The sequence below is a fragment of the Otolemur garnettii genome, unplaced genomic scaffold, assembly GCF_000181295.1.
Source record: "Otolemur garnettii isolate 467f Iridium unplaced genomic scaffold, OtoGar3 scaffold00011, whole genome shotgun sequence".
NCBI classification, from domain to species: domain Eukaryota; kingdom Metazoa; phylum Chordata; class Mammalia; order Primates; family Galagidae; genus Otolemur; species Otolemur garnettii.
Genome location: NW_003852406.1, coordinates 15061252 through 15078383, shown reverse-complemented (window position 1 = coordinate 15078383; position 17132 = coordinate 15061252). Strand labels below are relative to the sequence as shown.

Genomic DNA, 17132 nt, shown 5'->3' with positions numbered 1-17132 from the left:
GGCTTAAGTGATTCTCTTGCCTCAGCCTCCCAAGTAGCTGGGACTACAGGTGCCTGCCACAACACCTGGCTACTTTTTTTGCTGCAGTTGTCATTGTTGTTTAGCAGGTCCTGACCAGGTTCAAACCCACCAATGTTGGTGTATGTGGCTGGCACCCTAACCACTGAGCTATGGGCACTGAGCCCCAAATCTGTTTTTTTTAGTAATGAAATAGGAGCAGGGGGTTAAATGATACTCAAATTATTGCTAAGCTGCACCAGAATCTTTTTTTTTTTTAAACAGAATCTCACTGTCGTCCTCTGTAGAGTGCTATGGTGTCATAGCTCACAGCAACCTCAAACCCTTGGGCTTAAGTGATTCTCTTGCCTCAGCCTCTCAAGTAGCTGGGACTACAGGTGCCTGCCACAATGCCCAGCTATTTTCTTGTTGCAGTTGTTTAGCTGACCTGGGCTGGGTTCGAACATTCCACCCTCCGTGTATGTGACTGGTGCCCTACTCACTGAGCTACGGGTGCCCCAATTGTTTTTGTTGTTGTTGTTGTTGTTGTTTGTTTAGCAGGCCTGGGCCAGGTTCAAGCCCACTAGCCTTTAAAAAATAAAAATAGCCCTGGTGTTCGTGGTTAGCGCCCTAACCACTAAGCTATGGATGCTGAGCTTTTGGAAGGGAATTAAGGGCTGCTTCTGGTTCCTACCAGCATACTTTCCTCTTCTTTAACTGCCTCTTGGAGAGTTTGCAGGTTCTAGACCATCATTTTCTTTCTTTTTTTTTTTTTTTGAGACGGAGCCTCAAGCTATCCCCCTGGGTAGAGTGCCATGGCATCACGCTCACAGCAACCTCCAATTCCTGGGCCCAAGCGAGTCTCCTGCCTCAGCCTCCCAAGTAGCTGGGACTACAGGTGCCCGCCACAACGCCTGGCCATTTTTTGGTTGCAGCCATCATTGTTGTCTGGCGGGCCTGGGCTGGGGATTCGAACCCGCCACCCTAGGTGTATGTGGCTGGCGCCTTAGCCGCTTGAGCCACAGGCGCCGAGCCAGGCCATTCAGTTCTGAGGTTGATTCCCACCACCACATGCCTTGTTACCAAAGAAAACTCAGGCAGGTGGAGAGAAGCTCTGAGGAAGTGGGGGCAAGTGTGAAGATGGTGGGACCAAGCTGGGGGGGGGTGGATGGAGCATCACAGTTGGGGATAGTTGGGTTGGACCTCCAGGCCCCCTGTGTTAATATTCCATTCTAAGCCAACTGGATAAGAAGTTGGGTAAGCTGTCCTTAGGTCACAGAATGTTGAAGTTATGGCTTGTACCTTTCAGGCAGAGAAATACATATCAGAAAATACTTTTCTCTGATATGTGGCAAAATATATGTAACATATAATTCACCCTTTTACCCAATTTTTTTTTTTTTTTTTTTGAGACAGAGCCTCCAGCTGTCCCCCTGGGTAGAGTGCCGTGGCCTCACAGCTCACAGCAACCTCCAACTCCTGGGCTCAAGCGAGTCTCCTGCCTCCGCCTCCCAAGTAGCTGGGACCACAGGCGCCCGCCACAACGCCTGGCCATTTTTTGGTTGCAGCCATCATTGTTGTTTGGCGGGTCTGGGCTGGGGATTCGAACCCACCACCTTAGGTGTACGTGGCTGGCGCCTTAGCCGGTTGAGCTATAGGCGCCGAGCCCTTTTACCCAATTTTAAGTGTATAATTCAGTGGCATTAAGTACATTCACAATATTGTGCCATAGCAATACATTTTTAACAGGGTTGACTATGAGGCAAATACTTTGTCAGGGACTTCTACATAGGCTGACTTAATTCTCACCAAAGCTAGAAAAAATCCTATACTGAAACTGTCTTCATCCTCTTTTTACAGTGAGCAAACTCAGCCTCAGGGAGGTGGAATATTGGGCCCCATGTGAAGAATCCAAAGCAGAAATTAAACATAAATCCTTTCCACTCCGGAATGATGTACCTTTACTAGCCTAGGCTGCCCCTTAAGGCATCAATAAGAAATGACTTTGTGCCAGAGGTTCAAAGCCAGCTTGCAAAAGGTCTTGTATGAAATATGGATAGATACAGAGAGGATGACACAATTCTCCCGGCCCTATTTCTAATGGCCACATCTTGAACCATGAAGAGATGCCAATACGATTTTTTAATAATACGGTTACATTATCAAAATGAAATTTTGAATCCTAGCACTCTGAGAGGCCGAGGCCAGTGGATTGCTTGAGCTCAGGAGTTTGAGACTGGCCTGAGCAAGAGTGAGACCCCAACTCTACTAAAAATAGAAAAACCAGCCAGCGTGCTGGCTTTGGCCGCACATATACTAAAATTGGAACAATACAGAGAAGATTAGCATGGCCCCTGCGTAAGGATGACATTCAAATTTGTGAAACGATCTGTATTCTTTTTCAATAAAACATTAATATGAAAAAAAAAAAAGAGAGAAAGAAAAACTAGCCAGGCATGGTGGCTAGAGTCAACATAGTCCCAGCTACTTGGGAGGCTGAGGAAAGAAGATTGCTGAAGCCTGAGAGTTTGAGGTTGCTGTGAGTAAGACTCTGTCTCAGAAAAGGAAAAAGAAAATAAAAAAGGAATTTTGATGCATATCTAGTGGGTAGGAAGAACAATGGCGGCATTTCAGAAGTTCTGAGGCAGAACTGGCGTGTTTTTTTCCTATTTCTGACCATCTTTTGCTCTAGGAATATTCAGGACAGAAATGGATTCGATTTGGTGGATTCCTTTTGGATTGGTGGAGTACAGAATTTGGTTTGTGAAGTACAGAAGCAACTCATTCTAAGATGCTCTGCCATAAAAGGTACTCTCATACACAGGCCAAAATAAATTACGGTAGGCCCCGAGAGATACATATGTATATATATTTTAATGACTTTGAGATTAAGAGCTTTTCTGGAAATTCATTCTGTAAAGAAAGTAAAGTACATAACAGAAAAAGGCACTAGGCAAATCACAGATTTTTTGACCCTGAAGGGAGACCGTGTCATTTGACTCTTGTCCCAGCTGGCTTCCGTTAACACTACAGGTTCCAAGCCTGAGCCCACTTTACAGTGTGGAATACTCCATCAGATCTCTGATTTCCCAAATTTTTAAGACTTGCAACAATAGAATTTCTTTAAAATTAAGCACTAAGCCTTGGGATAGATCTGATAGAATCATCTCATTACAACTAATTTGAAGGGCCGCTTGCATATCATTTGCTACCTGGGAGTATTTATTTATTTAATTTATAAGACACATATTTGATAGTATAGATATTCAATTTGGAAATGCTTTTGATACCCACAGGTCTTTCTGGTAATGGCAACTGTTGGAATGCTCCTTGAAGATTTTTGATTTTTTTTTCCATAACATCTCCGTGCTTTACAAAAACATAGCAGAAAGCCTAATGTCTGGGACACATTTGTGCTGATGAGAAAATACTCGTGATGAGAGTTTCCTGAGAAAGCCTTATAAAGCTGACTGGGACGGGAGCAGAGATGGAGGGTGGATTTTCAGCTGCTGCAGTTGCGCTGAGTCCCATGATGAGACCCGCCTTCTGTCTGCTCAGCCCCTTCCTCCTCCCCTGCTGAAAGCACGTGTTGATACTTCACGTTTCTTTCCTCACATCAGACAACTTCTAAGAGAAACCAGGACCTCTCCAAGCCCAAGTGTCCCACCCAGCATGCAGAATCAGATTTGGGGGTGTGGGGGTGCGGGCAGGGGGAGAAGGAAAACACATACTGCAAAAAGAGGGTGGGCTCAGTCTTCCAAGGACTCTCCTAAAAATAGGTCACAACTGAAACGCTCTGTTTGTTGACAGAACAATCTCCCGGGGCTTTGGGGAGACTAAGAGGACCATGGGTGGGGCTGGACTTGTGGCAGCCAGGCCCCTCTCACAGATGTCAGCCTCCTGTCCTCATCACAGATGCTGGGTGGCTCAGTGCTGTAAGACCTTGAGCTGAGCAATTTTCCCCACCTAAGGTCAGTCAGATCTGTCCCTGAGGTTTATGGAAGGCTGAGGACCATGAAATCCTCACTCCGTAAGTTTTTTTCTTTTTAACAATTAGATTACATAAAGAGCTGTTAAGATTGTCAAAATGATCTTTTAAAGATTATGATGAATCCTATGCATGTGGCTATTTATATCTCTTTTTTTCTTCTATTTTTTTTTTTTTTTAAGGGACAAGGTCTCACTCTGTTGCCCAGGCTAGAGTATAGTGGTGTCAACCTAGCTCACAGCAACCTCAAACTCCTGGGCTCAACTGATCCTCCTGCCTCAGCCTCCCAAAATGCTGGGGCTACAGGTGTGAGCCATCATGCCTGGCCTATATATTTTTTATAACCACTGGCATCAAGCAAAAGCAAGGAGCTTCAGACAATGTTTTTATTGAAAAGGCTAAACTGATAGCCCCTTGTTGCAGTATCACCCGAGGATCTGGTTAAACAGGCAGATTCTGTTTCAGTAGGTCTGGGGTGGGCTCGGGACTCTTCATTTCTAATACAGGTGGTTGGGGGCTACTCCCTGGCAGATGCCAGCCTGGACTAAGGAAAATAAACATCAGTTAACTTAACCTTACCAGGGCCCAGACTGTGTTTGAATCAACTTAAGTTTCTCTAGCGCAAACTCAGGCAGAGAGGCCCATGTGATCAACATTTGTTGAATGAACCTATCAATTCAAAATGAGTTTCCCAAGTTCCAGAGTCCATCCAGAGGACAGTGGACATGGTGAAGAAGAGGAGGAATACACAGAGTAGGCATCCGTGTCATTACATGTCCACTGCTGATCCATGTTGGACAGATGCACAGTTATGAGCAAGTTCCTGCCCCACTCACCTCACAGCTGTGGGGTGTTAATTATACATGCCACTTGGGACCCTCAACCAGCATTCACAGTTTGTGGCACTCAGTTGTGCATATACAAATGCAGACACAGCAGCGTTTTCCTAAGAGGCATCCTTCACAAAAGACTGCTGGGAAGAAGGGTTAACACACATACAAAGTAAGAATCCTGGGAAGGCATTAGCTGCCGCCCTGGAGTCTGAATCTATCTTCTCTTCCTTTCGTCCTTTTCCCCATTCCCAAAGGGGATTGGCTGTCTCCACTAGCTCTTAGCAATTATCTTCCTGGACTGTCTGGCAGACGCGAGCTGAGGATGGATTGATTTTCACCCAGGCTTTTTGGTATCTTTGAGAAAGGTCTGAGCATTCTTTTGCTGATTTCTTTTTTCCTGCTTGCCGACCTCCTGCAGAGCCCATCTTTTTAAAAGTCAGCGAACGGCTGGGATCCCTCTTGGGAGAAGCTGCGCTTTGGGTTGGTTCCCTTCCCACCTGTTTCCCCGTATCGAGGCAGTACCTGAGATCCTTGTTTTTGTGCTGATAGGTGTAAGTTTCAGAAGCTAGAGGGCCCCAGGAAGAAGAAATGGTTGTGGGGAGAAGTGTTGTACAAAGAGGAGAGGAGAAAGGGGACATGGAAAGGGGGTAGCTTTTCCTCATTTTTTAGTTGGGTTTTCAGCCTTTCATGGATTCTGAGAACATAATCTTTGCAGTGATTCATTCATCTTCTAAACCTACCCCCCCTCCTAATCTGACATTAGTTATGTAATGCACAGCTTACTAACACTAGACGCTCAAGAGCTACTGTGATTTCTTTCTCTTCTCTCCACCTCCCCCACCTTCTTTCTTTTTTTTGAGACAGAATCTCATTCTGTTGCCCTGGGTAGAGTATCGTGGTGTCATTGTAGCTCACACCAACCCCAGTCTCTTGGCTCAAGAGATCCTCTTGCCTTAGCCTTGCAAGTAGCTGGGACGACTGGTGCCTGTCATGACGCCAGACTAGTTTTTCTACTTTCAGTAGAGATGGGGGTCTCACTCTTGCTCAGGTTGGTCTCCCTCAAGCAATCCACCTGCCTCAGCCTCCCAAAGTGTTAGGATTACAGGCACGACCCACTGAACACAGCTTCGAACCTGGCCTGGGCCAGCTAAAACAATGATGACAACTGCCACAACAACAACAACAAAAAATAGCTGGGCGTTGTGGCGGGCACCTTGAGTCAGGGCGACAGCTTGAGACTCTGTCTCAAAACAAAAAAAAACACAACCAAGCTCTTAGTGCATCAGAAACTTAAAACAAATTTTGAAGTGTGAACATTTTGCACATAATTTAAATGACCTTAAGGGAAAAATGAAGGCCGACTGCAGGAGGGAGGCATTCTCCTGCCAGCTGGAAACCTGGGTGGAGCAGCCAGCCACACCTCCCTTTTCTTGCTTCTGGTATTGAACGGAGAGGCACCTTGAGGGAAGCCTTAGCCTGTATCCAAAGACCACACTGTGTAAGAGCCAGATGAGCTTCTCTTCTGGAGGGCCCATGGATGGGTTGGCTTTAGGACCACCACTCTTAACGTCCTAGAACAACTGACCTGCTGAGTGCGCCAGGTCTCAGGGAAAGTTCCAGGAGACCTTAAACAGGCAAAGTGGGAGACAGAGAGAGAAACCGCCAGCCGACGGTTGTGCCTGGGCCTGGGGAGGGACCACCCTCTGCATCCAGATGTGGAATAAAGGCATGTGCACGTGGCTCCCTCTGGGAAAGGTTCGAGCTTGCACCATCAGTGTCTTGGGAGTAGTTTTCTCACAGTATCTATTGCTTTATTACTCTGTTTTCTGTTGTTAAAATGACAAGTAATACCACTGAAATGACCTTTTAATTGCTGTTCCTTTTGATATAATAATTCCTATAGATTATGTCATGCCCTCAAAAAAGAGGGGGGTTCCTGAATGTGTACATAGGAGGTACAAAGACAAGAGAACAGAACTCTTCAAGATTTAATCAGCTAAGTTTGCTGGATCTTAAGCTCTTTCCTCTGTGTCTAAAGGAGGGTCTGAAAAGGACCTGCAGTCTGCACAGGGTGGGGTGGGCGGGGAGGTCACCTGGCAATGTGCGCTGGTCGAGTTCTCCACACACATTTGCTTTTCACATCCACCTTGCACATCTCCTGGTCTGGGCCTGAGAGGCACAGGAGCTCAAAGCCCAGAACCAGCCATACAGCTCCCTGACTGCACTGCCTCCTCTCAGAGCCTCTGCCTGCCTCTTCCCATTCACCGCATTAACCAGCAAGGAGGGCAAGTTGGCCAAAGACAAAATTGCCGAAAGGAACAAGAAAATCATGTCAATTTAAACAAATGGGCTTCACCTGAAGACACTTTCAAAACTTTTTTTTTGAGACGTCACCTCACTCTGTCTCTCTGGCAAAAGTGCAGTGATGCCATCATAGTTTACTGAAGCCTCAAACTCCTGAGCTCAAGTGATCCTTCTGCCTCAGCCTCCTATGTAGCTGGAACTGCTGTTTCCCCCCAAATAAGACCTACCCCCAAAATAAGCCCTCACAGGATTTCTATGCCCTTGTTAAATATAAGCCCTATCCCGATAATAAGACCTAGTGATGGGTGTGGCTATGTGATACGCCCATCACAGATACGCTGCATAGCCAGGCCATGCCTCTCCTTGGCGTGGAGAGGAAGACATCCCCTGAAAATAAGCCCTAGTGTGTCTTCTTGAGAAAAAATAAAGTAAGACAGTGTCTTACTTTCAGGGAAACACGGTACAAGTATGTGCCACCACACCTGGCTAATTTTTCTTGTTTTTTGTAGAGTCAGGGTCTGGCTATGTTGGTCAGGCTGATCTTGAACCCCTGGGCTGAAGCAATCCTCCTGCTTTGGCCTCTCAAAGTGCTAGGATTACAGGTGTGAGTCACCATCTTAACCTGTTTTTCTCTACTCATAATAACTTGCTATCTCTTTTCTAGCCAGTTGTCATTTTAGTCAAACAACTTTAATTGGACTCAAAACCCAAACCAAGGTTGTCTTGCTGTGTGAAGGTGGGAGTGATCTGGGCAGCATCTAATCTGCCTGGCAGAGCACCTGCGGACACACACAGATCACTCTCAGTGGAGGATGTTTACATGGACAGGTTCCCCTTTATCACTCCAGAGTCCAGGACTCCAACATCACACATCCCCCTTCTGCTGTCTGTGACCCCATCACCATGCATTCACCTGTCAGCAACCTGGTGATGAATTCTAGACATAGCCAGAGGAAACTTCTACACTGACCGCTTTAAACCACTGCATGAAGAGCACAGTAGTTCTCTTTCCAGAAAACAGTGCTCACAAAGTCTTTTGTTGAGAGAACTCAGGATGAACTCACACATACTCCACAGGCCTTCTACGAGGAAGAGGTCAAAACAACCAAAGGCAGCTGTCAGATACCAGAAAAATATTTTCTACACCATAACCCCAAACTTCCTGTCTCAGTAATTCCAATTAGGCTGTGAAATTACTTTCTGATTGTTGGTTTATTCTAAACATTATCAGCCTTTGCTGACAAGTTAACCTATAACAGGAAATTCAACAGACAGAATATGGTCCACATTACGTTATCTTTGAGAGATATATTCAGTCTTAACCAGGGTTGGAAGGGAACCCAGTGACTCACCGTCCATACACTTGGTATGACTGCTTTGGTTTATACATTTTAGTACTGTAAGTGGGAAGGAAAGTTACAAATAACTGATTTGTGCCCCTTGAATTTTGGCTAAAACCTTGATTGTGAAAATTACTGACTTTTAAATGGAAGATCAGGATAAAAACGAACTGAAATAAAATATAAATCTGTATGTATTCAGAGGTTATAATCCTTAACTTCATCCCATATCACAGACATGGGTTAGAACTTTCCATTTTTTTCCACCAAGTCAGGGCTCAACGCGGCACAAAACTGAGCTGTAAAAATATCTCCAGCTCTTACAAGACATCAATAATCATAATTTGTTTCTATAATAACTAATCTAGTCATCCTGATGACAGATCTCCAATGCCACAAGAAGAAATGAAATGTAACATAATGATTTGTACTGAGTGGTCCAATCTTCTAAATCTACTTGTGATTTTAACATATTCTATCTTGTTGCCTTCTAAACTTTATTAGGAACCCCCGGAGACAGGGCAAGACACTGTAGGAATATGTTTGATATATAGTTGGATTAAATAACAACCTAATATATCAAACATATCACACAGAGGCCTGCAGAAAAGGCATCCAAGTTTGACTGAGCTCGAGAACAGGCACAGGATTGAAGGTTACAGCTGCAGGGGGTGGTCACCATTGCAGCAACTCCGATACCTGTCTTTGGAGCACAGGTCTGTCTGCAGGTGTGGAAACGGCGCCATCGGCAATACTGTCAGCACATGCACCAGCACTCAGCGACATTCTCATGTTGCCCTTACACCATTTTCCTAAGTGAACAATGGATTCAGTAGTGCCTGTCTGGGAAACTCCGGGTAAAAAGAGATACTTAAATTTTAAGGGCTTGAGGTGGGAATATACCAGAATCATCGTCATAAACCATGGACCATTCTCCTGTTAAAACAGGCAACCTGAGAGTGTGGTGAACAGAGCAATTTAAACAAAATCATCACCTCCCTCCCCCAAACTGTTCCAAAGCCGTGTAAATGCTCCCCAGTTACAGAAAGAAGACATACTCATTTTACACTGAGGGCACGTGTGCTTGTAAGGGGATGGGGATGTAATAGCAATTGTTTATTTATAGTATCTTGAGGTTTTTTTTTTTTTTTTAAGGTTATAGGGGAGGATGGAGAGAAGCAATGAACCTCAAAAGCCTGGTTGATTTTGGTGTCAAGACTGTTGTTGCTATTGTTTTTTTTTTTAAACTGGAGACATTCAATTCTTTATAAAGGTGAGGAAGATATTTTATTTCATGCAGAAGTTATCACAAAGTAGATTCCCCCCTAGACAGATACAAAAGCTATGGTGTGGGTTGATGATTTCTTAAACAAAACAGTTCTTTTACTGTTAGATAATACCCATGTAGAGGGAACCTCTGATCATGAGGCAGAGAAAGACTTCACACCATGTATAAAACATTCCAGAAGTACCCAACACCTTTCCTGAAATGATGGGAGAAAGGTGGGTACCCACAAATAAAGGATTCAAATCATTTATGTTAACCTTGACCTTACTGAAGGAGTCCTCAGCTTTCCTGTAAACATTCTCACTGTAAATGATCTTAGAGTACTGTTGGGAGTCCTCACTGGCTCACTTCAACAGTTGTGATTAATCTTTAAAGTGCTGTTATTTTTAAAACAGACTCCTCCATCACTCCAGTTCCATCATCGTTCTTGTACTGCCCCTACATACCACTGTCATATGAAAGTATTTTTTTAGAGTTGTAATCACAATGAGCTCATAATTCTGCATCCTCCATCTGCCCCCACATCATATCATGAGAATCTTCATGCTACAGCAGTGGTTCTCAACTGGGGGTTGTGACCCCTTTGTAACAATGAAAATGCATCCTGCATAGCAGATATTTACATTACGATTCATAACAGTAGCAAAATTACAGTTACGAAGTAGCAACAAAAATAATTTTGTGCTTGAGGGTCACCACAACACAAGGAACTGTATTAAGGGTGGCAGCATTAGGAGGGTTGAGAACCACTGTGCTACAGACTCCCAGCAACCATATTTTCAGCAGCTACACGATACTCCTTCAAGGCGACACTCATGTAAGATCCAACTTCTCCATACTACAGACAAGACTGCAAGGAACCAGCCTCTCCCATGCACACAGCCTTCTTCCCTGCCTGGATCTCCCCCACAGGAGAGATTTCCAGTGGTGGGATTAATCACCCAATGGGCACATGCAGACCCCAAACAGCCCTCGTGGGACTAGACAAGCCTTCTCTGACAGTGGGGGGCAAAAGGGGACTAGTGTGAACTGAAATTGCCACCCAGAGCTCACATGCACCCCTCTCAGCTCAGCCATGGTGACCTGACCCCAGCAAGGTAATGGCCTTTTGGAGTGTCTGATTCTAACGGACTTTTTGCAAGAATCAGATGAGTTAATCCGTGTAAAGTACATCAGACTGCCTGTCATGCACTTGGCATCGCATCACTGGGAGCTTTTTGCTTTTCTTTTCTTGTGGGGACTACAATACAATTTTTATTGAAGGCATTCTCCTAGGATAAAAGTCCTAACCGCACGATGACGACCATAAAGGTGGTATAGACTCGTTCACTGAGTCTTACTGCAAGTCTGGCACTGTGCTCTGAAAACATCTCAATTGCTCTAACAGTCCCGTAGGGCGGGAACGTTAATAATTTTGTTTTTCCGATCAAGAATCATGAAGTAAATAAATGACTGGACAGAGGGAAGCCAGGACTCAGAGACAGACAAGAGCTTGGAAGGACCCTGCAGGAAGACAAAGAGGAGGAGTTGGAAGGGGGCTCTTAGGATACGGTGACATGTTAATGCTCAATTAGTACCAGGCTAATTTCCCAGGAGACTGAAAGTGTCACTGACATGGCTTTGCCGTTAGATAAGGAACAAATTACGCACCAAACCTCTAAATCTTAGTTAATGGTTGATTCCTACATTTAAAGTACATTTTCCGATCACAATTAATTTGAGTTACAAAGAAGAAACGACACAACCAGAAAATGGAGTTGTCCCAACATTCACACTCAGCTTCTAAGTTTGGAAGAAAACCTCTGACCTTACCAGGCAACTTAGCCCTCCAGGTTCGAGGCTGGTAGGAAGCACCCTGGTAAACTCCCAGACCAGAAGCCAAAACTCTTACATTTTGAGAAACTGACTGGATGTCTTTACCAAGCCTAGAGGGACCATTAGGAGATTGGTTCTAAAAACTTGAAGGTTTGTTCCCAAGCATAACAGACTCCCAAGTGCTTGTGCTTGGGTATATTTTACACACAATGTTGGCCCAGGAATGCCTTTGGGCAATTTGGTATATTCTGTGCTCAAACTCTATTCTTTAATCATATACATATATTTTTCTCTCTCTCTCTTTCTATATATATAAAAACTTATGTACCCTAACTGGGGTAGGAGGGATTCCTTTTTTTTTTTTTTTAAGGAATGAACCAGAAAATCTTAAGGGGCCACCTCTGGTTCCACTACCTTCCTGCTGCTGATAATGCCATGGAAGGTGGGCTGAGGGGTCACAGCTTAAGAAGGGTTACAGGGGCTTTGCCCTGGAGACACACTAACTTGACATCCTTTTATTTAGAAAGTGACCTCCCTACTACCCAACCTAGCAGTATCTCTCTCCTTTAAATGGCTATGTCTCCTAACATATACTCATGATCTTCAATTTTAAACGTGTATCTAGATTACAAATACAGATGGAAAAAACCCACTAGCCAACCAGTCTCCAGCATACACTGAAAGTCTTTAAATGGGTGCACCTCTGGGACTCGCAATGCCCTCTGTTGACTCTCAGCACTGCTATTTCTCTGTAAAAGCATAATGGAAACCAGAAAATTGGAGGCCAACAATCTCACATCCAGTAACAGGAACTTTTGCCAGGAAGCATCTAACACCTGCTTTATATAATAGAACTAAATCAAGACTATAATTGCCCCAATTCTTCCTCTGGACACCCAGAGGTACTTTTCCGTGCAGTTAACTTGAAAGCCTCTCCCGCTGGTTTCTCCCCCATACTTTGTAAAAAGGCTCTGGGCAGGTAAAACAGGTTTGCTGCACACCAGGCACCCTGGGGAGGGAGACAGGCTCCCTACAGAACACCCAGCTCCATTCACAGCCGCCTGCTGAGAGACCTACTGATGTCAGACAATCAGCCACAGATGAACACTCACTTTTGGTTTTGCTCTTGGCTTCAGTTGCTCTAACTTCTTAGCAGCAGCCTCAATGGATGCTGCAGCCCCCAGTAATTCTGTTTCTGCAATCACAGTTGGGTCTTCTGGATCCACCCACTCTGTTCCTGAAATTGGTCCGAAAGAAGATCACTGTCGGTAGCTGTAGACCTCAGAGCACTGGCTTAATCCTTAATAGCAAACAATATGTGGGATCTGCATTTGGGGGCCCCACGAGCAGACTGTCTGCCCTGTCCTAAGAGACCTTCTCTCAGCTCTTACAAAGGTTCCCTGGACGTAGGGGTTTGGGGGAGCTAATCCTTGCTCTCTAAGTCAGTAGTGGGTACAGTCCTACCATGGGAGCAGTAGCAGCTTCCAAAATGAAGATCTGATAGACGGAGGCTTCAGCCTTACTCTGACTTTGAACTTAAAGTTCAGGAATATACGTATCCTCAGGAGTCTCTAGACCACACAGAGATTTGCCATTCTTTTCTTCCAGAACACTCGAGGAATGGCCACTCACCTCAACTCAAAGGAAGGGAGACCTGTGAGCAAACCTTTCCCTGATGAGCTGACTGCTTCTATGAAGCATGAAGAGGTGTGCAACCAACATCCTCAGATAGCGCTGTTTTCTAAATCATCTTTACGTTCATAAAGTATTATTTGAATGGAGATAAATATCCCTGATGAATGAAAAAGCATGGGGAGACTCTTGCGGGAAGTGAATAGTTCTAGATGGATTATACCATTTAAGTACAAGAACTTAATACGAAGACTAGAGAAAAGACTGGCTGCAGGGAGGATGGGACTTTTAAAATCCCACACCTGCTTGCTTTAGGAAAGTACCTCCCTGGACTCTTCTGTCTGGCTGCATTTGCCAGCAAAGGTCCTGCGTGGGTCATGCTTTTCCTCTGCTCCGTCCACAGTACTAGCCCAGCTTCAGAGGGGTGCCGTGTGGGAAGACGTGAGGACAGGAGAGAATCGGACCTACCCTTCATGGCCTCTGCTGCCTGGATGAGCTCCGTCACCGCGCCGGCGACTCGCTTGGAGAAAGCAGCCAGCTGGTGCTTGAGTTCCGGGGTCGGTTTCTGAAGAACCTGCGGGTGAAGAACAAGTCACACACGTAAGAAGGCGGAACTGTCGTGACAGGAAGCACACTATTCCTGGGACACGCGCAGTCCCACATCCTGGTTGTGAGTGGCATCTCTGTCCAAAGTGATTTCAGAATCTTGGAGAAAAACACGTAAGACTCACTGGGTTTCAGTCTCATTTCACGTGAGAAATGACAAGTTGGGAACCAGGCCCCCTCTGCGGTCCCTTCTGACACAGCTCCCCCAGACCATGAAGGAGATGAAGCCCTTCATTTGGATCTTCATGTGTCCTTTATTTATACATAAAACCAATACATCCAGCACACGAAAATTACCCCCAAAATGCAAGAACGTTCTGAGTGGACAATAAAGACTCATGCTTTGGGCCAGCCAGGGCATGAGAGAAAACACCTGTACCCCTCAGGTCCTGGAGACAAGATCCCCAAGTGAGCAACAACTAACTGATCGGGAAGGTTGTTTCTGGACAAAAAGAAAAAAAACAAAAAACATTTCCAGAGTTTGACCTTAATTTCTCCTGTCGGGAGGGGCAGCTCCTAAGGATTTACTTTCTTTTTAAACGAGTTCAAAGGTTTTTAAAATTGTGTCTTGCTTTTTGTTTTCTGATGAATTTTAAAAAGCCATGAATTTATGAAATGCCTAATATCAATTTGACTAAAGGACATGCCCAGCTGATTTCATCTTAAATTCATCCGAGAATGGAGCTAAGAAAACAGGACGAGAGCTCCTCACCGTCTTCCACCATCGGTTTAAATTCTGATGTACACCATCCTGTGCCTTTCTAATTTTTTTTTTTTTGGTGTTGCTGTTACTTTTTTTGTTGTTGTTGAAATAGAGTCTCACCCTGTTGCCCTGGGTAGAGTGCTAGGGCATCATCATAGCTCATAGCAACTTCAAACTCTCAGGCTCAAGCGATCCTATTCCCTCAGCCTCCCAAGCAGCTGGGACTACAGGCACCCACCACTGCACCGGGCTAGTTTTTCTATTTTTAGTATACACAGGATCTTGCTCTTGCTCAGGCTCAAAGTGAGCTCAAGGGATCCTTCTGCCTTGGTCTCCCAGAGCGCTAAGATTATAGGCATGAGCCACCATGCCTGGCCTTCCTTTCTAATTTTGAAATTCCTTTTCTAGTACTCTTTTTTCCATCTCTTCCCCACATTTCACAATGGTAATCATCAGATTTAGAAATGGCAAGTCAAGAGAAAAATATGAATGCTGTCTGTCTCTGCACAATCTTGGAGTCTCTGAACAGGGACAAGGCATTAGCTTTGAAAATGGACAAACCTGTCCTCAATCCCAGCTTTACCTGTTGCTGATCTGTGAATCTGTTTTCTTGTCTGTAAAACTGGGATAAAATTTGGATAATGCCTATTCCTTAGGGTGGGCATAGAGATCAAATGGAATAGCATATGGGAAGCATCTCGCATGATGCTTGGAACATGGCAGGTTTTCATTAAATGTTATTTTCCTTCTTGGTATCCCACAGCTTTTTTTCACCTGGCCAGAAACTCCTTGCTCAGTTTAGAAAAGACCCCAGGCCCAACCCTCTGCACCATGGCTATATACTTGGGCCACACAGTACATACACAAACACTGAGTAAAAAATTAGATTGGAGGAGTTAATGGGTTACACAGTGAGCAGTTGTAGACACACCAGTATACAGATGACATTATGCCATACTCTGAATTGATTAGTCAGTAATTTTTGAGCATTACTTCACATGCCTGTATCCTCATCCTTCCTTCTCCTGTATTCTTTAAAAAATGTATTTCTGGGCTCAGCGCCTGTGGCTGAAGCAGCTAAGGTGCCAGCCACATACACCTGAGCTGGCGGATTTGAATCCAGCCTGGGCCCGCTAAACAACGACAGCTGCAACCAAAAAATAGCTGGGTGTTGTGGCCGGCACCTGTAGTCCCAGCTACTTGGGAGATGGAGGCAGGAGAATCGCTTGAGCCCAGGAGATGGAGGTTGCTGTGTGCTGTGATGCCACAGCACTCTACCCAGGGTGGCAGCTTGAGGCTCTGTCTCAAAAAAAAAAAAAAAAAAAAAGTATTTCCATGTCAGCTATTGTTCCATGATTCTGGCTGCTCTGCTGTTCTCAATCTTTCACTCTATGACCTGTATATAAACATATCACTCTGCAGATATTAAGAACTCAGTACAGGCCAGGCACAGTGGCTCATTCTTATAATCATAGCACTTTGGGAGGCCGAGGTGGGAGGATCCCTTGAGGCCAGGAGTTAGACCAGCCTGAGTTAGAGTGAGACTCCATCTCTATTAAAAATAGAAAAATTAGCCAAGAGTGGTGGTGGGAGCCTATAGTCCAGTGGTTCTCAATCTTCCTAATGCCACAACCCTTTAATATAGCTCCTCATGTTGTGGCGACCCCCAACCACGAAATTATTTTTGTTGCTACTTCATAACTGTGATTTTGCTACTGTTATGAATCGTAATGTAAATATTGATATACAGGATGTATTTAGGTGACCCTTGTGAAAATGTCATTCGATCCCAAAGGGATTGTGACCCACAGGTTGAGAACCACTGATATAGTCCCAGCTTCTTGGGAGGCTGAGGCAAGAGGATCACTTGAGCCCAGGAGTTTGAGATTGCTGTGAGCTATAACGAGGCCACTGCACTTCAGTCTAGTGACAGTGTGAGACTATGTCTCAACAAAAAATAGATAGTAAAAAAGCTCATTACAGACCTATGAGTGGGTAAACAAATTAATGAAAGAATGAATGAGTGAAAAACAGACCAACACATTATCAGGACAAATCCTACAGCTTCTTAGACCAGTTTTAAAAGGACACTAGAACCACGGAGAGGTGAGGGAAAGGGGGGGAGGCGGTGGCGAATCCTTTTAACTTTCTAATACAGCCTGGCAATTTAGTACGTGCAGGTTCTGGGGTCAATGCCAATGTATTTGTGTGTAAGTACCTATCCTTTCTTTAAGCCTCAGTTTCCTTAATTATTAAATGTGCATAACAAGTCCTTTCCTTATACAGTTGTAGTGCGATTACATAAATTAATACTATAAAGGGCTGCTGATGAAAGTGTTCTGCTGTATGGCCCAAGCATCAGGATCTTTTGAAGCTCTCAGGTGATTCTCATATGCAGCCATGGTTGTGAACCACTACTCTAAACTCAGATGGTGGCATCTGCCACCACTTAATTAATTGTAAAAAGGCTTGTACCATCTTTATCTGAAACAATATATGCTGTAAGGCCACCAGGTTATCAATAATTATAGCTCAGGGTCTGAACAGCTAAGCAGTCCACAGGCATTCTTAAGTAGTTTCTCTACAGTGTCCAGCACAACGTGAATAAATAAAGGGTTAAAAGGAT

General features: G+C 44.6%; 1 protein-coding gene and 1 non-coding gene across 2 annotated transcripts in view; one reads left to right on the top strand and one right to left on the bottom strand.

The window, feature by feature from the left end:
- TLN2 (talin 2) overlaps positions 1–17132 on the bottom strand; it is a 251014-nt gene that overhangs the window by 9725 nt on the left and 224157 nt on the right. Inside the window, exons 50-51 of the mRNA XM_012801797.2 lie at positions 13666–13771; positions 12678–12802 (exon numbers count right to left, since the gene is read on the bottom strand). Coding sequence (XP_012657251.1) covers positions 12678–12802; positions 13666–13771 — 231 coding nt within the window. The remainder of the gene's footprint in view (positions 1–12677; positions 12803–13665; positions 13772–17132) is intronic.
- Positions 2290–2396, top strand: LOC111723480. Its single transcript, XR_002772007.1, has one exon. It is a non-coding gene; the product is annotated as a U6 spliceosomal RNA (small nuclear RNA).